Raw genomic sequence first — 23,440 nt, 5'->3', positions numbered from 1 at the left:
TCGAAATCATGATTGGGGAGAATCCCTTAACCGCGGCGGACCTAGACATTGTTGGTGCTTTGGCTCCTACGCTCACTCCCCCTATGACGAAACTCTTCCGGCAGCTCTGCGATCGCGCACGGAGTCACATCCTCCAGGCAAAGTGGCGTCAGAAATACTACGCTGACGCCCGCCGCAGGGCTGTGGCATATAAGGTGGGCGACCAAGTCTGGCTTAGTGGCAAACACTTACCGGCTCTTAACCATTGTTCTAAGTTTGAACCTAGATACAGGGGGCCCTTCACAGTGACTGAACGCATTGGCACGGTCGCTTACCGTTTTGCTCTGCCCCCCACATACGAGGGACACAATGTTTGCCATGTTTCACAATTGGTCCCACATCATCCCCGCGATCCCGCTTTAGTTCCACGCGAAGCTCCAGTGGGCTGGCCACCAACACGCGATGATGCCGGCAACCCTACAGACCAGTATCTTGTCGACTATATCATGGACCAAAGAGGGACTGGAGAGGAGGCGCAATATCTTGTTAAGTGGAGGGGCGCCCCCGAGGAAAGGGCCACATGGGAACCCGCACACCATTTGGCAGGGTGTCCCGCCTTACTTCGGGCGTGGCGACGCCGCCAGCGCAAACGCGATCCGTCCTGACGACGTTCTACTTCTCCTTCTTCTTCGCTACCCGCTGCTCTCCCCCTTTATCTTCATACACGTTGGCCGCCCGTTCTCGTCCAGGAAAGGAGGGGAAAGGGTGCAGGATCACCTTACAATCCAAGACTCTACCAGCTGCTTACGTTCTAGGAACTAACGACACCAGCATCAGGCTAAGGGAGGGCTGGACGACTACTAGTGGACTACAGGACGTCCGAAGACGCCGACCTCTACGAGTAGAGGGGCTGGGTAAGGAGTAAGAGTGGTCGGAGAATGATACCGCACCTGCCGAGATCCGCGAAGACCTAATTCCTAGTCAGAGACGGTCGGCCGATTTGACGTACTAGCCAATGGCATACAGCCCCTGACGTGTGGGACGTCCCGAGATTGTCATGAAGCGGGACGAACGGAGAGAATGAGCAGATGAGAAGGGCCGGAACCAAGAAAAAAAAAAGAATCCGACAAGCGGTTTCTGTTCGTTAGCAGGGGGGAAGTTGTAGTGCCTGGCACTACAATTGACCTTCGTCGCCACCCCTCGAGGCTTACTAACGCGAAAGGCACCGTCGCCACCCCTCGAGGCTTACTAACGCGAAAGGCATGAATAATATTGAATATCTTAAGGCATAAGGCACCGTTGGATAGTGGAAAATCATAAAAGGGAACAATGCGCTCGCTAGCCAGCACCGGGTATGGGGCTGGAGGCGAGGCCGGTACCGCGACTCGGTCACTGACCCTCAGCGAGGGTCGACACTCAGTTCTATTATTATGGGTTTCAGTACCTTACAATAATATGAACTCAATTGTACGAGATTAATCATGGTATTCAGTAGTTGTTGTCGAGAATCATGTACCTTTGACGGTCAGTGCAGAGTGTGCACCCTAGTCGGACTTGCCCAGGGACATACGTAGTAACAGTGTAGACACCTGTTCACTACAGTTATAATGCCAGGCGCGCTCCATTGTTCGTGCTACACGGCTGAATCTCGCCTTTTGTTCACTAATGCACGTTCACAAAAAATATAAACTTATAGAAATTGCTGATAAACTCGAAGAAGACTGGAATTAAAAGCAAACGAAGCGCCTGCTTCAACACTTCGCCACGGTCAAACCGGAACCGCTGCCGAAGCAGTCGTGGAGAGGCTAAACTTTACCCTTATGCTCCGGATTTTCTCCTAATTTTGTTTATTGCAAAACTAGTAAGGAATTTATTGCAAATAATCACATGTGTGTGGCAGCAATGGTAAATTCGTGTTTGCCTGTCTGTCGGTTACCCCACGGCGCTCGCTGTGTTGCACTGTGGAGGGCGCTGCCGCTGCGAGTGTTGTCAAGGGTCCGTCAAGGGGATTTTCTCCTAGTTTTGAATTTTTTTATTTTCCTTCGTGCCTCGTAGTAGAAGTCAAAGAGGCACCTCCAGTTTGTTCAACGTCTTCCAGAACCCGTTGAACAGATGCTCTATCCCCTCCAGCCCGACCATCTCAGGTCTTGCACGATATGAAACCTTTCCCTTTTTTAAGTATTCCACAATAAATTCATCTTGTTTTTTGGAAAAGAGGAGCTAGTTGACACTGGATATACAGCTGAGCGGCGCCACTGGAGCTCCTCGCCTTCGCCGTCTCAGGCGCGACAAAGGCACCGCCAGAGACCACTGCGACGAATTGCAGCCCTGTGAGCGGTTGCCCAAATTCGCTGCATGAAATTCTCTGGATGTATTCGTTGCTTAAGCAGCTTCTCCCATGCTGAAGAACATTTCCATTGGCACCATGCGTGATTTTGGTGTTCCTGGTCGGCATGGTCACCCCAGCCAGTAGATTCACTGAAGCCTTCAAAAGGAACTTGTCTTTCCTCCTGAGTTTTCTGTACAGACTGGCGTACTGGTTTTTCAAGACTCTAGAGAAGCGGCGGCTGCTGCAGCGCTAGTGACCGTAAGATCTGTTCGCCGGTGTTTGTACCATATATCTTGCTTAGAAGTGACCCACACAGTGTGTGGCTTCGAGTAAATTGCTCATTCAAAACAGTAGCCTGGGGCTTTGCTTTTTTCATGCAGTTGTGGTCAAAGCTGTTAGTGAGCCACACGTTGGCGCTAGGCGGATCCGAACTCTCCTGTGCCTGCATGTGTGGGAGTTTGTTGCAGCGCGTGTGTGTGTGTGTGTAGGCAACGGCTATGTGGCTATCACAATGAGAATGACCGCCTTTTGGTGTCTTCCCTGCGGCTCACGGCGGGGTAGATATGCGCAACTGTATGTGCGTTTTTCGTCCTTGGTTTCATTTTTTTGTTTTTTCGTTTCAGTAGCACATTCAAGTAGCTCTTCAGCGCCCCTACCGTTGCACGACTTCGCTTCCGCTACCACGAATTCCACTTCCTCTACCAATGAAAATCGATTCTTCCCTGGGAATCTCTCTCCTTCGGATTCCTTTTCCGAGACAGCTAAGAGGCTTCTGGATCTGAATGCATGTCTCTCCGACTCTCACTGCTGGGGAAGAGGCAGGCGGTGCATTGCGGGCCGCTGCTGGGGTTTCGCAGGACCTCGACACTTCCCATTTGAGTGTGGTGTTGAGACCCAATGTAGGTTGGGCCCCATCAACGGCCACTTTTACGGCGAGGGCAGTCAGGGCAGCAGGGGGCTCTTCATGCTTCGGGTCATTAGTGGGGCTCTTTCGGACTGTGGTAGCTCCAGCAGCTACCAACTTGGACACGCAGATTGTGAAAGAGCAGAGGATGCTGACTGTGATTTGACCGAAGCGGGTCAACTGAAACGGACCCGTGGTCACGTTGCAGTGGGTGATGGAAAAACATTTGTTTTGGGAGAAGCTCTGCGGTGTACATACACCCCTGGGATCACACCGCAGTCGACTTGCAACGTAAGCCTGGGGGTCGTGCCCTCAGACGTACCCGTGGGTTTCTATGCCCTCTGTGGTTGCAGCAGCACTGACTTGGGAGCCAGTGGCCGACCCTGCAGTTCCAATGAGGACTTCTCAGTGCCAATAGGCCTCCTACGGATCACGGGTTTTGAAGCGCCGGCTACGGCTGACTCTGATCCTGACGTTTCCCCCTCCTCTGCTGCTGTTGCTGATGGCGCCCTCGCGTCAACAGCGGGAAGCAATTCTACAGCATCGCATAAAAATGTCAAATTAGGTTCGATAGAAGCAACCAAAGAAGTAGTGCCACCACTGGAAATTAGAAAAGGGGGTGCAGCAGCTGAAGCTCGAGAGACCATTGAGGACACAGAACCTCTGCAAATCCTTCCTTCCATAGAAGAGCAGAAGAAACTGTTGCTACCCAGTTTTTCATGCATCGTAGGCCTCCCGTGCGAGCTGCCTAGCATTAAGGGGGTTGGCTTGGGGTCTACAGAGCACTTTGTTCGGGCATTTCCTGGGGTGTACCCCAGCTGCCAAGCAGCTTCAGAGGCAAGTCCTGTCTAGCCCTTGAATCGCTCCTACGAATTTGATTGTCTTGTTATTCCTCTTTCCTTTATGCGCATGAGCTATCAGGAGAGACTCTGTCTTTGCCGTGCGTTGCAGGCTTCTACTCCTCTACGCCTTCCTTGCAGACCAATCAGCGGAGGCAGTCGCTGTATCGTCCACGTCCGTCCTGAAGACATGAAGGCCATAATGCAATCAAGAGGACAAGAAGTTGTGAAAGGCAGAAAAGAAAAAGGGGGTTCAGGCGTGGTGGAACTGGAAGTTTTGCCAGCTACTGCTACACTCTGTGGGTGCCGCGCAGGACCCACAGCTCTTGATTGCTTAGGCGCCACTCTCGTAGGCTTGTTACACCTTCAGGCCGGTGATGACCAATATTCTAGAAAACAGCTTCAGCAGGCACGCCAGCACAAAACGTCTCAGGAAGAACAACTTCAGCAGCACCAGCCTCAACAACAGCAGCTTCAGCAGAAGCAGCACCCCCCGCCTCCGCCTCAGTTGCGTAAGCTTCAGTTCATCGAGGACAGGGCAGCTAATCTACCTAAGGAGCCCGACCCTTCTGAACCTGAGGGTTCTGAGTGTCGTAAGCACGTTGACTGTTTGCGGGGCTACGGGCGCTGTGTGTCGGGGCGTTGTCGTGGATTCATTCCGGACTTGAAGGGAGAGAGGCTCATTCGGTGTGTGGAGGGCTACCACTGTGACGCGGAGAAAGGAGACATTCCGACGAAGGGAGAGAAAGAGAACTTTATGGTCATAGGCATTGGGCCAGATGAAGAATGTGGCGCCTCTGTCAATTTGAAGCCCGACAGCTCGATCTTCAGCAACGCGAACAAGTGGGTATGCTCTTCTTCTCCATCTTCGTCCTGTGAGCTGCGCTTTGGTGTAGCGCGCCGGCTGAGTCGCGCCAACACAGTGGAAGGCGTGCGTTTATGCGGTTGTCCTGGAGTGGACAACAACGGCGATGAGCTCCCCTGCAACCACATGCGGGACTTTAGGGTGCCCATAGGCAGGGTGTCTGTACAAGAGTGCCTGACAAACGCTCACTGCGCCGACAGGCAGCTGGCGTACTGCATCAAGGACCACTGCGGCGGCTTCCTCGTCTCTGCTGCAGCCGCCAGTGTCAATGCCTTTGCATGCGTCCGCAATCAAGACTGTACCCTTGAGAATGTAGCAGCAAGAGGCGTCACAGAGGCCCTGAAAGTCATACCCATTGCGGCTCACCTTAAGTGTGGACCGGAGGCCGCCTTAGACCCAAACTTCCTCCCGGAAAGCGCAATGCCTTGTGTCGCTGATGTAGACGGAGACGGAAAGTGCGATGTACACCTTGGCGTCAACCACTTTTTTGGGTACGCTGCTCCTGGTGCTTTTGTTGCTGGTGCTTGATTGGTGGTGGTTTTGCTGCCGTGATGAGTTTTGTATGAGGAGCAGCGTTAGCAAACATGCATTTGCTCCTTGCACAAAACACCTTCCTGCGGGCATAGATATTCTTTTGGGTTGCATTGTTGCTTTGTGTGGGTTGCTGCAGAACTCATCGTCTGTGCGGGTGCAGCGGAGGAGACTGCGACGATCCGTCAGACTTTGGGGTGGAGTTAGGCTTGCTGAATTCTGTAGAGTGTGTTGTTCACAGCGACTGTCCGATCCATGCTTTGTGTGCGAAGGGGGAATGCGTCTCCGATGACCTTCCACCTAACCTTGTGGCCTCTGATCCGGCTCCGCACTCTGTAGCTATTCCTCCGCTCAAGCAGATTCAGCTGCAGTTCAACGAGGATATTGTCTTCGGCAGACCTGGAGCCTCTCTCATTGTGCAATGCCTTGACCCGGAGATCAAGTGGGTCATTACTCTTCCTGAAGGAATCGAAGAACTCAAAGTCATCAGATACTCGCCCCCGATTTTCCCCAAGGCTCACAGAAGAACTGCTGGAGCAGCAGGAGCACCGACATCAGCAGGAGTGAGAACAGCAGTTGGCGAATCCTTTGAGGAGAGTAGCGGCAGCAGTAAATGGCTGCTGGAGAGACAAGGTCAAATTCTTACCGTGACTCCCGACGAGGAGTTATCGTCTTTGCCTCAGGGCTCCTACAAGCTAAGCATAGAGTTTGGGTTTGTGACGGATTTGACGGGTAATCCTTCTGATACCGTCCCCTTCATACCCTTCAGGGTGGCTAAGGACGGGGGTTGCCCCCTCCTCTATGTAACAGGATTCGGTACGGAAAATGGCAATTGCAATGGACTCTATACCCCAATTGACCCACTTAACGGTCATGCTGGCTGGCGGGGAGCAGAAGGCAACGCTTTCTTTATTTATTATAGAAAAGAGACGGATGAGGAACCAGGGAATTGGGTAATAGACACAGATCTTGATGAGGGGGCTTTCTTAGCCTTTGCCGACGTTTCCCTTCTCCAAGGATTCCCACGGGGAGAAAAGGGGGGACCCCAACTGCCCCCTACAGGCCTGTGGCACAAGTGGACGGGTAAGAAGAGAGAAGAACAGCCGTTCGCTGCCTTCGTTTGCAGAGATAATCCAGACCACCTCCCGCCCACCCTCATCGATGTAAAGCCGGCGCAAGGGGGCCTTCCTGGTTCTGGGGGCTTCCGTGTTCTCAAGCTTAATAACGAAACAGGGCTGCCGCTGGAGCCCATAACCCTTGTCTTCAACAAACCCATTAATTATGGCCACTGGGCTTCCCTTCGACTTACAGCAAGAGGAGAGAAAACTCCCGTAGCGGAATGGGTAACAGATCAGGAGGCAGGCATGAGAGGGCCAACGGGCTCTGTCTTGATCCGATCACCCCAGCCTTCCTCTAGTAGCACAGATCACCAAACGAGCGACCATAAGGTGGCTTCTGAGAGCTCTCAGGATGAAGCGGAGTCGGAGGAAGAGCACGGAGTAGTTGAGCTTTCTCTCCAGGCACCTTTAGAGGCAGGAAAAGAGTATGACTTGACGGCAGACTTGGGAGCCTTCACAGATTTGTCCTACAACCCTTGGGGGCCCCTTGCATCACAGACAGTTACATTTTCTGCTGTTACCACCCACTGCAGGCTTCTTGTGGGTGCAGCGGCAGCTACAGCAGCGGCTGAAGCAGCCGAACCAGACGGGCCTGAGGCGCAGGCAACAGCAGGTGACGAAACATCTTACGAGCTGCTCGTTTCCCCAGCAGAGAGTGTCATAGAAAGTGGGGTTCCCGGGAGAGCTTCCCGTGTCGCTGAGGGTGCTGTTGCCTTTGTGCATTGTGTGAAAGGCCTGTCTGTTCCCCTAGATCTCATAGAGGGAGGCGATAGCCAAAATGCAGGAGAGCTCCGGTGCACCAATGGCAGATGGCAAGGGGCCCTCACGCCTTGCGTGCCGCGCTGTGGGCGTTATCCTCAGTTGGCTGATGCGTATGAGCTCGAAGAGAGCGCTGAAGCTATTGAAGGCATCTCGGGGTCTGCGGTTGTTGTCCGTTGCGCGGACGCGGCAGCAGCTTCGGATGGTAGCCCGCAACAAACTCTCAGGTGTCTGGGAGGCCGTTGGGAGCCTTTGACGCTCAAATGCGCTGCTCTCTGTCCCCCGCTGGGGCCCTCCCTGGGACCCGGCTATCTTGTAACCTTGTCACACAACCAAGACGAAGCCAACGAGGATGAAGGAGAAGATGCAGCAACAGCAGCGGCAGCGGAGGGAGAGGAACGCATTGTCAGGTGCATTGAATCTACAGTGCCCGAGCAGGAGCAAGAGCAGCAGATATTAACATGCACAGAAGACGGTTGGGCACCATCTGTGACCCTTAATTGCAGACGCAGCTGCCGACAGCCGCCGATAACTCCAGAGGGAGCGGAATTAAGAGGCGAGGGCGTGCACCATGGCAGTGTTTGGACAGCAACCTGCAAGGAAGGTCCGCTGCTGCTGCTGCTGAAGCCACCGTAGCTGCTAGTGGCTCTTACCACTAGTGCTTTTGCTTTTGCACTCTTTGCTGTAGTTATTGCTTCTGATCCTTTTGCAGCAGTTCTTTCCGCTAGGGATACACTTGTCGCCGGTGCCGTCCTTGTTCCTGTTGGTAGAAATACTGCCGTTATTACTCTTTATGCTTCTGCTTTTGATGCCACGGCCAAAGCTTTTGTTGACTTGGTTGGGTCTATCGAATGCATGTGTTGGGGATGCTGCCGCTGGTCCTCTGCAGGCTATGCGGGCCCAATGGGAGGGCTTTCTTCGAGTTTTACGTGCGAGGACGGCCAGTGGGTTCGAGAGAACGGATCTGGAACTCCACCCTTTGCATGCAGTCCTCTCTGCCCGCCGCTTAACCTCAACCGTAGGGCGTATACAGTCACCTCCATCGAATCAGCTGCCCCAGGAGACGCTACAGGGGCAGCAGTGAAAATTACATGCGCCGAGGGCAGTCTGCTCCTGGGAGGGCCTTCAGAGGAAATCCTCCGGTGCGAAGAAGGTCTCTGGTCTTTCAGGTCCACCACATGCGCCGCCGGCTGCCGCAACCCTTTAGATGACCTTGGCGAGCACTACGTTTTGGTACGACAGCAGCAGCAGCAGCAGCAGATTTTCAAACACGGAGATACAGCAGAGGTTACATGCAGTGGCGGCCAGCAACACAACCCTCTAGAAACATCAGCAGTAGCAATAGAAGCAACAAAACAGCCGCATACCATCACCTGCGTTGACGGGCGCTGGGAATCACAACCCGACGCACAGAAGCACCGTCAGCAGTCACACCACAATAAGTTAGAGGACCCAGTAGAAAATGCCACTAGCAGCGGTAGTGATGGCGTACTGCTAAGATGTAGCGCCACCTGCAGCCTGCCTCCTCTGCCGGCTCACTTCGCGATAATATTTTCAACCAAGCGAGGGGTCACCCGAAGGCCCCGCAGGTTCCTTTGGCGAGAGGGGGAGAAAATATCGGTTGGCTGTTCCCCTCACTTTGACTCAACTCAGCGGCAGCAACAACAGCAGCAGCAGCTGCTGCAGCAGCTGGAATGCCTCGATGGGACCTGGGCAGGTAACCTACGAAAGGACATGTGCGTAAGGCAGTGCCCAGGAGCTTCTGGAAGTCCTTCTGAGGCGCAGTGGAGAGAGTGGGGTGTTCGGTGCGGCGAGTCCTGCAACAGCAGCTGTGGCAGCTGCTACAACCGGAAAAAAGATAGAGATGAAGAGGGCGTCGACTGTGGTGGCCCATTCTGCGAGCCCTGCAGCAGTTGTAGCCCTCTGCTGTTGAAACAGTTTGTGATGCAGCCCAGGCTCTTCTCGACTTCACTGAAGAAGCTCCACCAGAAACAGCAACAGCAGCCGGAGGTGTTTCCGGTTGAGATGACCAGACATGGATCAAGCATTCGGTTTTCATGCAACAGCAGCGCCTCGCTGTCTCTCAAGGTGACTTGCGATAACGGCAGTTGGGTCACAGGTGCAGCAGCAGGGCTAGAAGAGTCTGCAGCAGCTGACGAAGCAGCACGAATCGCTGCTTTCGCTGCAGCGTGCATGCAGAGTCAAGTGATGGCTGCAGCTACCAACATTATCAGCGGAGAAGCATTGCCTCGGGCGATCAGCGCAGCACCCGCAGGAGCAGAACGACGTGTCGACGAAGAGCTTCTTCTGTTAGGATCAGCTGCAATCCACGGGGATGCTCCGCCCCTGCAGTGGCGAGAAGCTGAGCTCCTGCTCTTTGGGCCTCCAATCTTGCGCGCCCCACAGCTGGAAGTCTCGCCATCTCTCCAGCAGCAGCAGCGCCAGCAGCGTCGCCTTAGCCCTTGTATGCAAGGTCTCGTTGATGGGGTATCGCGTCTGCTTGTAGGGGAGTGCGGGGCCCTCGCCTTTGGACGGTCAGCTCTGAAAGTTGCTTCTTTTTGTAAAGGCACATGCAACGCCAACTTCAAACGGGCGCTGCAGGAAGCAACAGAGTGCAGCAGCAAAACTGCTTCCGCTGCTGCCCCTGGCAATGCACCTGGTTCAGCCTCTGCATCCAATGCTGCAACATTGCAGGATGAGGAGCTGTTACAACTGTTCAAGGATCTGCTTCAGATCTTTTGTTATGTTGAAGATGGAAAGCACTGCTTCAGCCAAGCTGGTGATACACTCGAGCAACTGCAGCGATTACACCAGACAACCCATTTACAGCAACAGCTGCGCCAACACATGTGCCCCGGCAGCAGCGGCAACGCTTGTTTCAACAGTAACATCCGCTATGTCTCATTGCTGCAGCAGCTTAGGGAGCACGTAGACCTCATGCTGCCAGGCATGCAGCAAGAGCAGCAGCAGCAATCTCCCGCGTACGCAGCAGCCGCAGCAGCAGCAGCGGGAGACAGCAAAGAGCTGGAAGAAAGCGTGGTTGGAGTTGGTGTTCGTGGCCTCTTGACAGACCTGCGGCGCTTGCCCGCGGTTATTTCCCTGCTATGTACAGAGGTGGACGGAAAGAATTGTGCTCCCCAAGTGCTTGCATTGGGAGGAAGTAACCCGTTCGCTGCGTTGCCTGTTCGGGGAGCAGCAGCTGAATTCTGTAGTAGTGATCCAGCAGCTCCATGCCTTCTAGAAGTGTACAGACTTGCCGGGAAGGAGCTCTTGCGCCCGCACCTGCCAAGCCACATAGAGCAGCACCGGCTGCAAAGGGAGCAGCAGTTGCTGCTGCAACAGGTGCATCCTCATGACTGGGCCATCGGCACTGCTATGCAGAGCATTGGTAGAAATTTTTGTCTCCGCAGCGCTGAAGACAAAACGTGTGGAGCGCTGCTGGTGCCGGCAGAGAGCGTAAGTGCAGCACCAGCACTAGGAGCAGTGTATCCATATGAGCCCGCAGCAGCAGCAGACCTTCCCCAGTGCCACTGCCCACTGGCGTTCGTGGGCGACGGCGACTGCGATATTACCTGCAACACAGCGGCATGCGCATTTGACAAGGGAGACTGTCTGGCGCAGCGACAGCCTCTACTGCAGCCAATTGTGGATACGCTGGAGGAAGAGACTCTCAGCAGAGACAGCCCTTGCTTCCCTTTTTCTAAAGCCTTTCACTGCGTGAAGAAGGAATGCAGACAGGAAATGCAGGGTAAGTACACAAACCCTTGAGAGTGTCGCCTCCGTTGCTGCTGGCTTTGTTGTTGCTCCTACTTTTGCTTCCACGGCCGCTGCGTTAATGCTCCGCTTGAATGTATCTTTTGTTGCCGTTACTTCTCTTGCAGTTTGTGCCGTTTTTGCTGCTATCAGTGTTGGAAGTGGGTTTAAAGCTGTGTCGGTTGCTCGTCTATATCATCAGCTTGTCAGCTAGTTGCCTATTGATGTGTGCGGTGCGTATCTATTCATATAGCTGATTTTGTATACGCGTGCTTTGTTATTTTTTCGTCTCCACTCCACGCGTCTGCTTCACCGGGGTATGTCACATTTTTCTACTTTACGTCTGCTGCTCAGAACTACAGGCACAGCACGGTTGTTGCATTGCTCCTCAGCTGGAGTTGCTACGCGATTTGCTGTACATAGACCATCAACAACGAGAGCAGCAGCGGCATCAGCTCGCATTACTGCAGCAGCAGATGCCGGACGCAGTTACACCGCAGCTCCTACGGCTTGTTGAATCTCTTTGGGGGGAACTGGAAGGGACTTCAGGACCTATGGAGCTTTATCGGTCTGTAGCGTTCATCGAGGCTGACTGCAAGGTGCTTCTGGCTGTTGCTGGTGCTTCTGCTGTTTCTGCTGTCGCTGGGAGCTAATATTACTTCTGCTGCTGCCGTGTGTGTTCCCGGTGCCGCCAGCATCCCTTCAACTTCTGCGGTTGCGCTGCGTTTGCCCCTTCTGCTGCCTTCACTTCGACAATGCATGTACCTAACTTTGCAGTGAATCTACTATACGGGCTCTTGCTGCTGTTTGTGCCGCTTCCACTGCTTCTGCTGTTGCCACTGTCTGGTTGCCTCTCAATCCGCATGAATTCTGAGTCGTGTTGCTTATCAGATGCCCCTAGATCGCACATGTTCTAGAGGCCTTAACCGCACCGTGTTCGCCGTCGATGCGACTCTGGAGGGTCTGAACTACGACGCCCTAAAGGCCAGCAGCGATGGTAGCAGCAGCGGTGAGGGAGAAGAGGCGCTGCGTCATGTGCTTAGAGACGTCCTATCTGGGGCTTTGGGTATTCCTGTAGGCGATGTGCTGCTTGTAAGAACCTGGGAAGGAGTCGATGTTCATGCACTTATTGACGCTGGCCCCCTCAGCAACAAAGCCCATTTCCTCCAAGTAAAATTTATCCCTCGGTCCCAAAAATAGTGGCAAAGCCCTACAACTCAAAAATGAATAATGATATGAACAGGCATCTCTACTTTGCTTGTATGGGAGAAAACACAGAAACGGGAAGACGCGGAACAATGAAAAGAGGCGGAAAGGGCACAGAAAGACAGAAATGGAAGGAGCCATTAACGTCAAGACTCCACAACACGCGGGAACAAAGGCTTAGGAACGAAAGAAGAGATTTTTTTGTGCTGGTATGCTTCGCCTCAGGCAGTGGACCGATTAAGAAAGGACGGACCGACTGGGTTGGCTGCGCTGTTGTCTGCTGAGCTGCAGCGGCAGCAAGCCGCCATTTTTAGCTCTTCTATGGGACAGCAGCAACACCAACAGCAGCTGCAGAAGCAACAGGGTGCTTTAGGTCCCTTGCTGCTACACCCCATCCCGCTACTACCCGCAGCGGCACTTTCACCCCATTCTGTTTTTGTCCCTCCTGATAGTGTCTCAATTAGTCAAATAGCTTTTGCGTCTCCTGGTAGCAGCAGCAGCAATAGTAGTGGCGGTAGCCGACGGCAGCAGCAGCAGTTGCTGCTTCTGCGACCAGAGAAAGGCACGTGGGGGCTGGGTCGTATTTCTACGCGAGATGTGTCGTGCAACACAAACGACGGCCTCAGCGCCCCACTAAATGTCTCTGTCTTCGAGGCATATAGACTCCATTCAAATGCGGCAACCAACGAACACGGCAGCATCATCACAGTGAGAAAATCTGCTTCTGCCGCTGCATTCGTGTATGTGCAACTGACCCTGCTAAAGTGTTTTGGCCATGTGCTGTGGGTGGTAAGCCGTGTCTGTGGGAGTGCTAATAGTGCTTCTCGTGTTGCTGCGTCGGAGACTGCTTAGGCTAGTGCTCGTCACCTATCACCTGCTGCGTGCATGTTGCAGTTCGTGCTGCCGTAGCTAATGCATTTGCTCATGCAGCAACATCATAGATGTGTATGTTGTGCTTCTGCTGCTGTAGGTGGAGTGCGGGCGTGGATACTCTCCTGTTGCTGGCTCAAGCCCTCAAGAGCTCATGTGTCAACAGGGCCGGTGGAGCCCTTTGGCGCCTGCAGTTGGCAGAAACGGTTCTCAGGGCCTCCACAGAGGCCCCCTTGGTGGCTCTCGTGAGCGCATACTGCGCTGCAGAAAACCGTGCGGTCCTTACGAAGCGTCAGACCCTGCAGTTCTAGGGCCTGCCTTCATAGCCAGCGGGGCAGGCGAGGCTGACGGGGATCGGAGGACTATCTACTGCGCTTCGGGGTTTGTCGCTGCTGCGGACACGATGCCCAAGACTGAAACGGTTGCGTGCAGCAATGGAGTGTGGGGAAAACGGCAGCTCAAGTGCATAAAAGACTTCGCAGCCATTGCCGAGACGAGCCCTTGCGCCATTGCCCTCTCTCAGCTGCCTCCAACACTCAAGGTTGACAGTCTGCCCACAGCATCTACAAGCCATGAAGGTCCTGCTGGGGCAGCCTTTATCAACAGCGACGTAGCTCAAGCCCTCGCCGCCACCTTTCAAAGGGCTGGAGTGTCACTTCAGCTCTTTAGAGTAGGATGCGCCAGAGGATTCGTCTCAACTTCAGTGCAGCGGAAGCAGCAGCCGCAGTTGCAGCAGCAGCAGCCGTTTACTTATGCAGCTTGCAAAGATGGAAGACTGCTAGATTTGGGGCCACGCGAGCCTTTGCCTATGGGGGCATTTGCCTCAGGAGAGGCAGCGGAGGCCCTGGCTCAGCAGCTGAAGTTGCGCGTGGATTCGGCTCCAGAAGCAATTACGTCGGCAGAAGCGGCACAGACAACGGAAGGAGCAGCGGTGCTCTCAGACGAAGACTCCACAAGTGCAACAGCAGTCGCATCTGTAGAATCCAATGTCGAAGGAGCAAGTTTAGCGGCAACAGTCTCCAAAGGCAGCAACAGCATGAAGGGCTCTACCCCTATGCTACTAGGTGCTGCACTGAAGTGCCAAAGAGAGCTGCGACAGGAGCCTCCAAAGCCTCCTAAACCCGTCAGCGATACACTGCTAGTGTTCAGTTGTCTGTTGCTTCTCTTTGTCTTGGTTGTGGCCCTACTGGCCCTTTGGTGGCTTCGTGCGCGGCGCCGACAGAAAAGGGCAGCAAAACTACAGCAACGGCAGCAGCAGGATGAAGGAGATGCTGGACCTACCAGCAGCGACATCGGCAGGGACTTCCTTTCCCCCGCAGGGGCAGAGGAGCCATCCATTGGAGAGATGCATAGTGCAGCAGCAGAAACAGACCCGTACAGAGGCCCCCTTCCCCCGCAGCCGCTGCGCCACGGCACCAAAACGAATGCGGCACCTGCAATTTACGCCACAGGAGCGTATGAAGGGACACCTCTTCCTTCCTTGCTTGAAGCAGGGCAACAGCAGCAACAGAGACGTCAACAAAGACCTGCTGCATTCCCGCCTGTTTTTCCCTCTGAAGAAGCAGCAGCTGCTGCTGCCTCTACAGATGACAACTGCTTAGCCTTCTACGCCCCTGTTTACTACACAGGCCTAACCGGAGACAGGGGGTTCGTAAGGGAAGAAGGAGACAGCAACAGCTTCGTTGCTGCTGTTGACGAGGAGCACAGGCACCATGCCTATCCTGAGCAGCAACAGCAGCACCAACGGAAGCTGCAGCAGCAGCACGCTGCAGATGCATCTGATAAATGTAAGGGTAATTTTCGGCAAATGGACGTGCTCCCGCTCAGGGGAAACCGACCTGGAGCAGTAAATGCAGCTTACACTGCTGCTCCGACTGCAGAGCAGAAGTTCGCCACGGACGTAGTGGCAGCAAGAGCAGCCGCTGCTGCAGCAGTTTCAGGGTGGGAGCCCCAAGGAGTAACTGAAGCAGATTCACTGCCCACATACTCTCAGCGAGAAGCCCTGGCCCCTCAGCAGCAGCAGCAGCTGCAGCATACAGTCTCTCGCAGGGGCAAATCCCTGGAAGAAATAGCTCATGCTGCCTTCGGCGAGAGCGGGATCCCTTCTGCAGGCATCCCTGTATCAGAGGAGGATGAACTCTACCCTGAGGATTCTGCTAGCTGCATGGTAATGGCAGCAAGTCAAAGGCGGGAATCTGCAGTGGCGGCAGCTGTCGCACCAGCCAGTGGGTCTCCACGATGGTCAAAGCAAAGGGGCCGACTTACTAGGCAGCATTCCGCCTCTCACGGGCATGGCAGAAACAGAGGCCTACGAAGTTTCCCTCAAGGCGACATGGCCCCGGGGAGACATATCCACGCCTAGTCCAGCCAGCGCTGCTTCGAAAACTCAAGGAGACTAACTCGGGTAGAGCTATCCTGCACACGAGTTCCCTTGACGAGAGTCACCTTCAGTGCGTGTCAGCCAATCAAAGAGCAACGACGCTGCGCAGAACCGAGCAGCTCGCTTGCTGGCTAGCCGCAAATGAACAAGACAAGTTCTTCGCTGGCTATTGAGCAATCACAGAGCATTCAAGCGCTAAGCATTCCTAGCTCGGGCAGTACGCAGCCGGTCGCCGATTAGCGACGTGGTAAACGCGTTCATTCTACTGAACTAGACAGGCAGAAGTAAAGTACTAGACAAAGCGACAGACGGGCTAGGTCAGTCCACTAATCTGGCCTTCAGCGTGTTTTTGCAGAACCAGCAAGTAGTCCCAGAGCTAATTCAGCGTGCAAAAGCGGCACCACTTTGCCTTCAATGTTTCCGTGCCTTCTGGGAAGATACAGGACAGTCTCTCTCAATGCACTCAACGGATTGGGGCTTTACTTGAGCCGATCTCTCTGCTAGTGCAGCTGAAACTGAACTCCAGCCAAGCCACTGCATAGTGCTGTTCCATACTAACCTATGTGCTCGACCGCCGCAGGTCCACGTGCCCTCCATGTCCTTGAGCCTGCTGCCTCTGTTGATGTGTGAAAGAGCTTCCGGGCAATTTGAGATGCAGTCGCGCATATCTGTTACTCTTCGTTCCACAGTTACTGTGCGTGCATTCGTCCCCGTAATTATTCTGTCCACACTGTATCTGTGTCCTTAGCGGTGTCTGCAGTCGGGCTAAAAGCGCTCAAAAGGGCTCCTTGTAAGAGAACAAAAATTCAAAGCCCGGCAAAGTCATATATTCAAAATGCTTTACAAAAGGTCTGTTGAATCTCTGCAGAAATCAGGAGGCACCCTCTTTGGGTTACTAAAGCTGCACTTGTCTCCAGCCCGTTCTACCCCTGCGCCGACTTCCCTCTCGTCTGTAAGGGCGGTTTTTCATCCCTGCGTGTGTAGTAGTGCTAGTATTTTCTGGCCTCGTCGTCAACACCATGCAGCTTGGCAGCTGGACCCCTTTGTCAGGTCTGATCTCAACTCCTCTTCTTGGGGTTTACTTGGCCTTTTTTCTTGCTCGGCAACGCAGAAACAGCCTCCTTTAAAGACCTGGCTTGAGCCATCTCTTCTTCGTACAGCTTTGCTATGCGTTCTGGGTCATGCGGGGCCCAATCAATAGTGTTGCGCTTGTACAGGGGCCATGAAGGCACGCAAATGACAGTGGCAATAGCAGCCATCACCATCACGCATAAAACGCTGTCATAAAAGGATTCCGTTGCAAAGCCGTAAATAAATCCAAAACAGGTGCCCAACGCAAACAGCATCGTTACCAAGCGCTGTAGAACTTGCTGGGCGGTGAAGTCGACCACGCCTTCCCGAAGAGAAAGGAGCACTTCCTGTGCTGAAGCCAGCATCTTCAGAAGTGCTATAGCAACAGTGGTGACTACCAGCCCTTGCAGTTAAGTGGGGTATGAGCTTGAAGCTGCAGCTTAATTAGCAGCAGAAGTCTTCCAATGCTTCCCACACAGCTTTGGGCTTCCTCTCCTTCCACCTTTCGATCGTTGATTTTCTCTGCCTCTCCCCAATTATTGTGATCCCTTGTCCCTTTCCCTCACGTCGCTTCGTTGTGCTCCAGACCGTTGAGAACCATAAAAGTGAAGAGGAGAGTAGCAGGAAGAAACCAGAAAAAGATGGCGTGAAGAGTAAACTGGCTGCATATGAAGCTATCTTGGTCTCACGCTGCTAAATGTTGAGCGTTTTACTCGTTGTTCGAACGATGTGCGGGCAATGATCCAAAAAACGAAACCGAAGAAGAGCAGTCTCTAGTAAATCGAATTTATTTCGACTGCGGTTTGTCAAAATGGTCTCTGCGGCTGCCAGAACAGCGTTTTGGCTGCAGCGGCAGGCCAACGGTGGCGCGCATAGCGCAAACCAACTTACGTTTTCGGTGTTTAATTTCGCGCAAAATAAGGGAAAATTGTAACAGACAGTCAGATAAAAACCCTAACTCCTAGACGATTCGGCGGCAAGCTACCCGGTGGCTCCTCCCGCCGGTGTCTTCTAGTGAACACAAATGCATATACAAGCCGCCAGTCTCCCTTAGTACTTGCTTATGTAGGTACCTCTACATTACGAGTTTCACTGCTACTAAAGTATTGTATGATAAGCACCATTAGTTTGCTAACGTACTGGGCTCTGTATTGCATGGCTGCCCTGCTGTAGTCGCGTGCTTGTCGTGTAGGCTGCTCACTTAGCCTAGCCGGCCTGTTAGGTTCTGCTCAAACCAAATCTACTTGTGGTCATTTTATATTCGCTTCTTTGCTTTGTACTCATTTTTCGGTGCAGCGTTCGGTACATTCGATACTTGTCTATGCACGCGCTGCATTAGCAATCTGCTGCGCACAGACTGCTATAGCCACTACATTACGCTGGTACTAAACGATACCCGCTTGAGGAAAATGGAGCACATATCCAGTGGAGCGCGCGGGTCTCTGCAAATCTTTTAAGCTCCGCGATTTAACGTGGTGCACTTCGCACAAAGGTGCCAAGCTTTGCGCGTCCGGGGTTATCTTTGCATTATTTTAATATCCCTCCTCTCTAGTGCATGGCACCTAAAACGAGCTTTCCCTTGTAAAAAATCATGCAATGCAGAAAGAAACAAAGATATATACCACGAATGGAAATTCGAGGAAATGCACTTAACTAGACCCTGCTTCACGAAGTCCGAAGTATCTAGATCATGTGCACTTCGAGTGCACTTTGAGTGCAATATCCACTCCATTTCATCACAAGGGATCCATGAGGAAAAGGCTGCTTTAAATTCAAGAAGCCAAAGATGCACTTAACTTTGCTGGACTGCTCGCATCATACTTTCGAAAGAGTTGACAGTTTCTGGCTGGTAACGTGGTGGATAACATTACGGGAAAAAACTCCCGAGCAAGGCGGATAAGCGATCAATAACACGCTTTTCCTCTTTATCAGAACAGAAGAGAGCAGTGAGAAGTGAGAACTGTGGTCATTGCCCACGTGTGGCAATTGGTATGTATCACCGAAGACACGGCGAACATTCACATGCATAACATGCAAACGTAGGCAACATACTGATCCTTTAAACTCTTAAATTTCACTTTCTGAGCCACAGCGCTGCAGATGTCTAGAAACTGCAGCCGCATTACCAAACACTGCTAAGAGCTGGTAACTGCATCGCCAGTCAGAGCAGCAAAACTTCAAACGCTATACCACTCCTGCGATCACACAACACCCTTGACATATGAGTTCAATCGAATTCCCTGCGAGTTTCCGACAATTCAAAGTAGTGACTTGCTGACACTGTTCGTTAGTCATGTGTTAATAATCTGCTCGTATGCAGGGTGGCGCGTCACTTGGGGATAGAGCAATCTGTGTACCTACGATTCTAATGCAATCTCCTTGAAATCAACGAAATAAAATGAGTAATCCCTAGATAAAATGCATCAGGAGATCATTCCATTAACTAAAGGCATATCTTGGACCCCAACCTCGGTGAGACGCATGTATCGCGCCTGCCACTCCAAAAGCACCGTTTTGAGACCTTCAAGTCCCTCCAAGAACTCAACCGTCGTAGCTAAGTAAGTGCCCTTCTGGTCGGCGTATGCTGCGACCATAGCGGCGAGCCATAAGCAGCGCCACTCCTGAGGAGCTGTGAATACGGCTAAACATGCCTGGTCGTTCATCGGATACATCTGAGTGGAGTTCATGCCCTCGGTGAGAAAGTCTACATATTTCTGATCCTGCTCTAGGATAGTGCCTGTTGCATAGCAGGAGTCGCCGCTGTGTAGCCCGAAACGCTTTGTAGCGCCTGGGTAGTGCACGGTTGTGTAGTTGATTAGGCGCTGCTTATGGCTTTGTACAGGCTGCGCGTGTAGTAAAAAAAAACCATAAGCTGCCCACTACACTGCTGAGCCAATACTGACTCAACAAAACAGTTCAAGCTCCGGAAGCCAGAGCACGAAAAACTGCGAAGCATTCATATGAATCATTCTAGAAGGGAAACAGGAGGGTAAAAGAGTTAAATCGGAGTTTCCGGTCCTTCAACTGCACTTACGGCCCTCCGTCACCTATGAAGGCATTTTAAAAGGCAGCAATTGAGACAAAACAAAAGTAATCCGCTAGAGGGGCACGCCGGTCGATCTTGCAAACACAAACATTTTGTTTCAGAGGCTATACTCAAATAGACAACGTTACTGCAACAGCGCATGTGTTACCTATCAAGAACGCTCTACCACCGATGTAGCGGTGAGGAATAACTTGCCAACCTGCAATTCATGATAGCCGTTTATGCTTCCTTAACTCGGGGACTTGGCAATTCTGGTCCAAAGTTAGAACACTTCTTGACGCTCATGACGTCCAACACTCTCCTAAGGGCTGTGCCACCTGTTGACTGACCCTTCAACGTCTTGCATTTCTGGCTGCTACCAACGAAAAGCAGAGCTGCAACGGCAAGACGAATTGCTGGACAGCCGTGCAAGTGCCAGCAGCACAGCGACTGTCACGCTAGAAAAAGACTCTAACGAGGCGCGGTTGATAAACCTAACTTCAAGAGCTGAAGATGATGGACAGGAGAACGGCAATGTGAATTAGCATGCTAAATGCAAGCGAAGATAGTCCAAGCGCTGATGACCCTTCACAGAGCAACACAGCTTTGTCCAAGGTGCGATGCACGAACGAATGTGCTGCTGCGCCTGTTGTAGTTGCCACTGCAGCAGTTGATCGCACGTATTTTGGCTTATGCTATTCTCTAGCAGCAGTGTCAGCTTCTGCCCCAGAGGCTTTGACCTCATCAGCATTAGTCTGTGCAGAAGCAGAAACGTGAAGTGCATGAGACCTTGTGCTAACAGGAACAGCAGAAGTAGCAGCCCCATAAATCAGCGCCTTGCCTTCATTCTCTTCTGCATCAGAATCATGCAGCTTCCGTGTCGACGCAAGTGTCTCGCCAACGTCCTGGGAACGTACAAGTTCATGCTGATGCTGCTGCATTTGCGGAAGGACGCCTTGCTGTCCTTGCTGCTCTCGCTTTTCCCAGTGTAGTTGGCCGCGCTGCTGCTCCTGCAATTGTGGAGGGCTGTTGGCAGGCTGATAATGCAGGCATGACTGCTCCTGCTTATCTATTTCCTGTTGGAACCGGCGCTGCTGGACTTCGTCGGGTTGATGGCTAAGCAATTGCAGCAGCAGCTGCTGTAAGGAATCTGACTGTTTACCTTCCGGTGCCTTCTGATGCTCTTTCTGTTCTGCGTACTGCTCGTGGTGTTGTACCTGGTGTTGCTGCAAGTGACGCTGCTGCTCCCTTTGCTGTTGCTGTGTGGATTTTGCAGGTTCTGTTGTTTGCTCCTCTTTTACCTGGATCTGCTCAAGAGCCAATGGCACCAATTCGCGTGCCCGAAAAACAACATTTGTATGCAGAGAGGAATCAGTAACCATGCCAGCAGGAGTGGTAGCTGCTGCTTCTGCTGTGATAGGGACATCAGCAACTGCTGTCGTTGCAGCAGGATGAACAGCTGCAGATGCTGTTGCTGTTCCTTCTACATGTTGGGCTTCTGTAGCCGGAAACGAGGCAGCTCTCGCTGAAGCCGATGAGCTACCGCTATGCGCTATTTTGCTTCCGCTAGTGGCATGATTGGCCCCTCCTCCAGAGAGAGCTTCACCAGCGAGTGGGCTTCCTGCTGCAAGCATTATTGTCTTTTGCTTGCCCTTGCGCTTAGCAGGGATGTTTCGCTGCGGCTTCTGCACGTGGCCGTGCTGCTGTTGCCGCTCCTGCCTCTCAAACTGCATCGCAGTGTCCTGCGGCTGCATCTGCTGCAACAAGAGCTCCTGCTGCAATTCTTTGCAGCGCTGTTTCTTCTCGTTGAGCAGTCGGCAGCAACTTAGCAGCAGCAGCTCCCGTTGGTTCTGTGCAGCATTAGCAGCTGCCTCCATACTGCGCATATTCTGTTGAAGCTGCTGCAGCGCCTCCGTTGAGGCAGCCCGTAGTTGCTGGAATAGCAGCTCGTGCATTTTCTGCTGTACCAGTGCGGCAGCAAAGAAGCTCCGGCTAGCAACCGCTGCAGACACTTCTCGCAGCTCTAAAGGGCGGCAGAGTGGCACATGCATCAGGCTGCTGCTGCACAGTACCATTGATAGTAGCAGACCTGCGCTATCTTCTCCTGAACCTGGTGCAACAGCAGTCATTGCTTGAGCGGGACCCAAAGAGTGTGACGTTGTGGCAGTGTGAGGAGCGGCACGGTGTAGCACAAGACACACATTGCTGGCAGTGCTGCCGCAGGCACTGCTGCAGCTACCGCCCAGCGCCGTTGCAAGGCTCAATGCGGCAGCAGTGCTGCTGCGCAGTGGCCTGTGGATGTCAGAAGCTCGCAGCAAACCCTTGTAATAGCTGTTTGGAGGAAGGCTAAGTAAAAACCTGCACACGACATGGTTTTCGTCGTTTCCTCTACTGCAGCTGTCGTTATTTAAAGGCAAGAGATCCTCTGGGTCGTCGCCGCTTTGCAGCAGCGTTGCTGCAGCAGCGTTCGCTAGTTCCGAAACTGACAGTGATGCCTCCGCTTCTCCTGTCCCTTCACAAACAGATGCAGTGCAGTCAGAGCTATTATCGAACGCTGCAGAAGGTTGATGCTGCTCTCTCCAAGAAGGTGACCAACGCGAGCAAATGTGGAGCGACACTCTGGTGCAGTCTTTAGTAGCAGCAGTTGCGGCTGCGTCTGCTGCACTTGTGCCAGGGACAGCACAGACTGCTGTAGCTGCTGCGGCTGCCAAACTTCTGCACGATTGAGGGCTGCAGCAGGAACACATAAGACCCCATGTAAGGCAGAAGCGCACAGTTGCTGCTGAACGTTCCGCTCTTCCCGTTGCAGATGCTGTCGCTAAAACAGCAGCTGCAGGTGTCCACGATGTTTTTTCCTCCATTAGAAATCTTTCGGCAGCGCGTATACTTGGCTTAATGCTGATCTGGCTTCTTCTTTTCTCGCTATGTATTGGCAGCTGCCTCTGTCACTTCCCTCTCCATTGTTGCTGCTCCTCTCGGCAGTCATCTGACAGTAATATATGTTCAACTTTTAGGTTCCTGCCTTTTCATGTGCTGCAGAATCAGCTAGAGCAGTTGCTGGGCTTTCCGTTCGCTGGACAGCGCGTTCTTCTTCGCTGTATGTCAGGCCCCGTCGGCTGCGGTCTGTTGCGCCAGAATATTGAGAAGAACCAGCTAAAAGGCACAGGAACAAATGTGACTTTGAAGCTAAGAGTCATGTGCAACAGCGTCTGGTTGCTGGGCCTTTCGTTTCTCCGAGAGTCCTCCCTATCTTGAACGGTGCAACGGGGGCCCCACCGCCATTGCAACAACGGAGAAGCCCAACACCTAAAACAGCTCGAACAGCTGCAGCTGCAAAAGCAAGAGTTTAGTGAACAACTGGCGCTCATTTGTGCCCATACAGTATACCTCCTGCTGCTATTTGCCGCGGCAGCAAAACACGCAGCAACACGAGCGGCAGCAGTAGAACTGCGGCGGAGCTGTTCCCCCGTTGCCGAGTGCCTATGAATAGTTCAGCGGTTTGCTGGCGTTGTTGCCAGCTGATCTGTAGCTCTAATTGAGGCAGCAGTGGCAACCAGTGCAACCGCTCCTGCCCAACATACGCGAAAGCAAGAGCAAGGCAACGGCAACAGCAGCTAGAGGCAGGCTGGTGTAGGTCCCTGGAAGGACTTGGCAGCAGGGGCACCAGCTCTGGGCAGCAGAGACATTACAGCTGACAATACCGACGCCAAAGCCAAAGAGGCTTAGTTCTTGCTTCGTGTGCCGCAGTAGTATAGGAGGGACAGACCTCCCTACTGCTTCAATTTAATGGCGACAGCAAGAGCACCGACAA

General features: G+C 53.0%; 3 protein-coding genes across 3 annotated transcripts; 1 reads left to right on the top strand and 2 right to left on the bottom strand.

Moving 5' to 3' along the window:
- Positions 1–3,272: 3,272 nt before the first annotated feature.
- ENH_00004070 (sushi domain-containing protein / SCR repeat-containing protein, putative) lies at positions 3,273–15,515 on the top strand (the record flags this gene model as incomplete). The annotated part of the gene is made up of 8 exons (XM_013578348.1): positions 3,273–4,058; positions 4,164–5,407; positions 5,587–7,928; positions 8,214–11,072; positions 11,432–11,676; positions 11,969–12,247; positions 12,509–12,991; positions 13,254–15,515. The coding sequence occupies 8 exons, from the start codon at positions 3,273–3,275 to the stop codon at positions 15,513–15,515; spliced, it is 10,500 nt and encodes a 3,499-aa protein (XP_013433802.1).
- A 1,076-nt stretch (positions 15,516–16,591) lies between these two features.
- Positions 16,592–16,969, bottom strand: ENH_00004060 (microsomal signal peptidase subunit SPCS1 domain-containing protein, putative; the record flags this gene model as incomplete). Its single annotated transcript, XM_013578347.1, has 1 exon — positions 16,592–16,969. The coding sequence occupies one exon, from the start codon at positions 16,967–16,969 to the stop codon at positions 16,592–16,594; it is 378 nt and encodes a 125-aa protein (XP_013433801.1).
- A 3,355-nt stretch (positions 16,970–20,324) lies between these two features.
- ENH_00004050 (hypothetical protein, conserved) lies at positions 20,325–22,490 on the bottom strand (the record flags this gene model as incomplete). Its single annotated transcript, XM_013578346.1, has 1 exon — positions 20,325–22,490. One exon carries the CDS (start codon positions 22,488–22,490, stop codon positions 20,325–20,327), a length of 2,166 nt encoding a protein of 721 aa, XP_013433800.1.
- Positions 22,491–23,440: the final 950 nt, after the last annotated feature.

The sequence above is a fragment of the Eimeria necatrix genome, genomic scaffold (genome assembly GCF_000499385.1).
Source record: "Eimeria necatrix Houghton genomic scaffold, Enh_scaff110, whole genome shotgun sequence".
Taxonomy (NCBI): domain Eukaryota; phylum Apicomplexa; class Conoidasida; order Eucoccidiorida; family Eimeriidae; genus Eimeria; species Eimeria necatrix.
The sequence above is the reverse complement of the archived record's forward strand: the minus strand, read 5'-3'. Positions and strand labels throughout refer to the sequence as shown.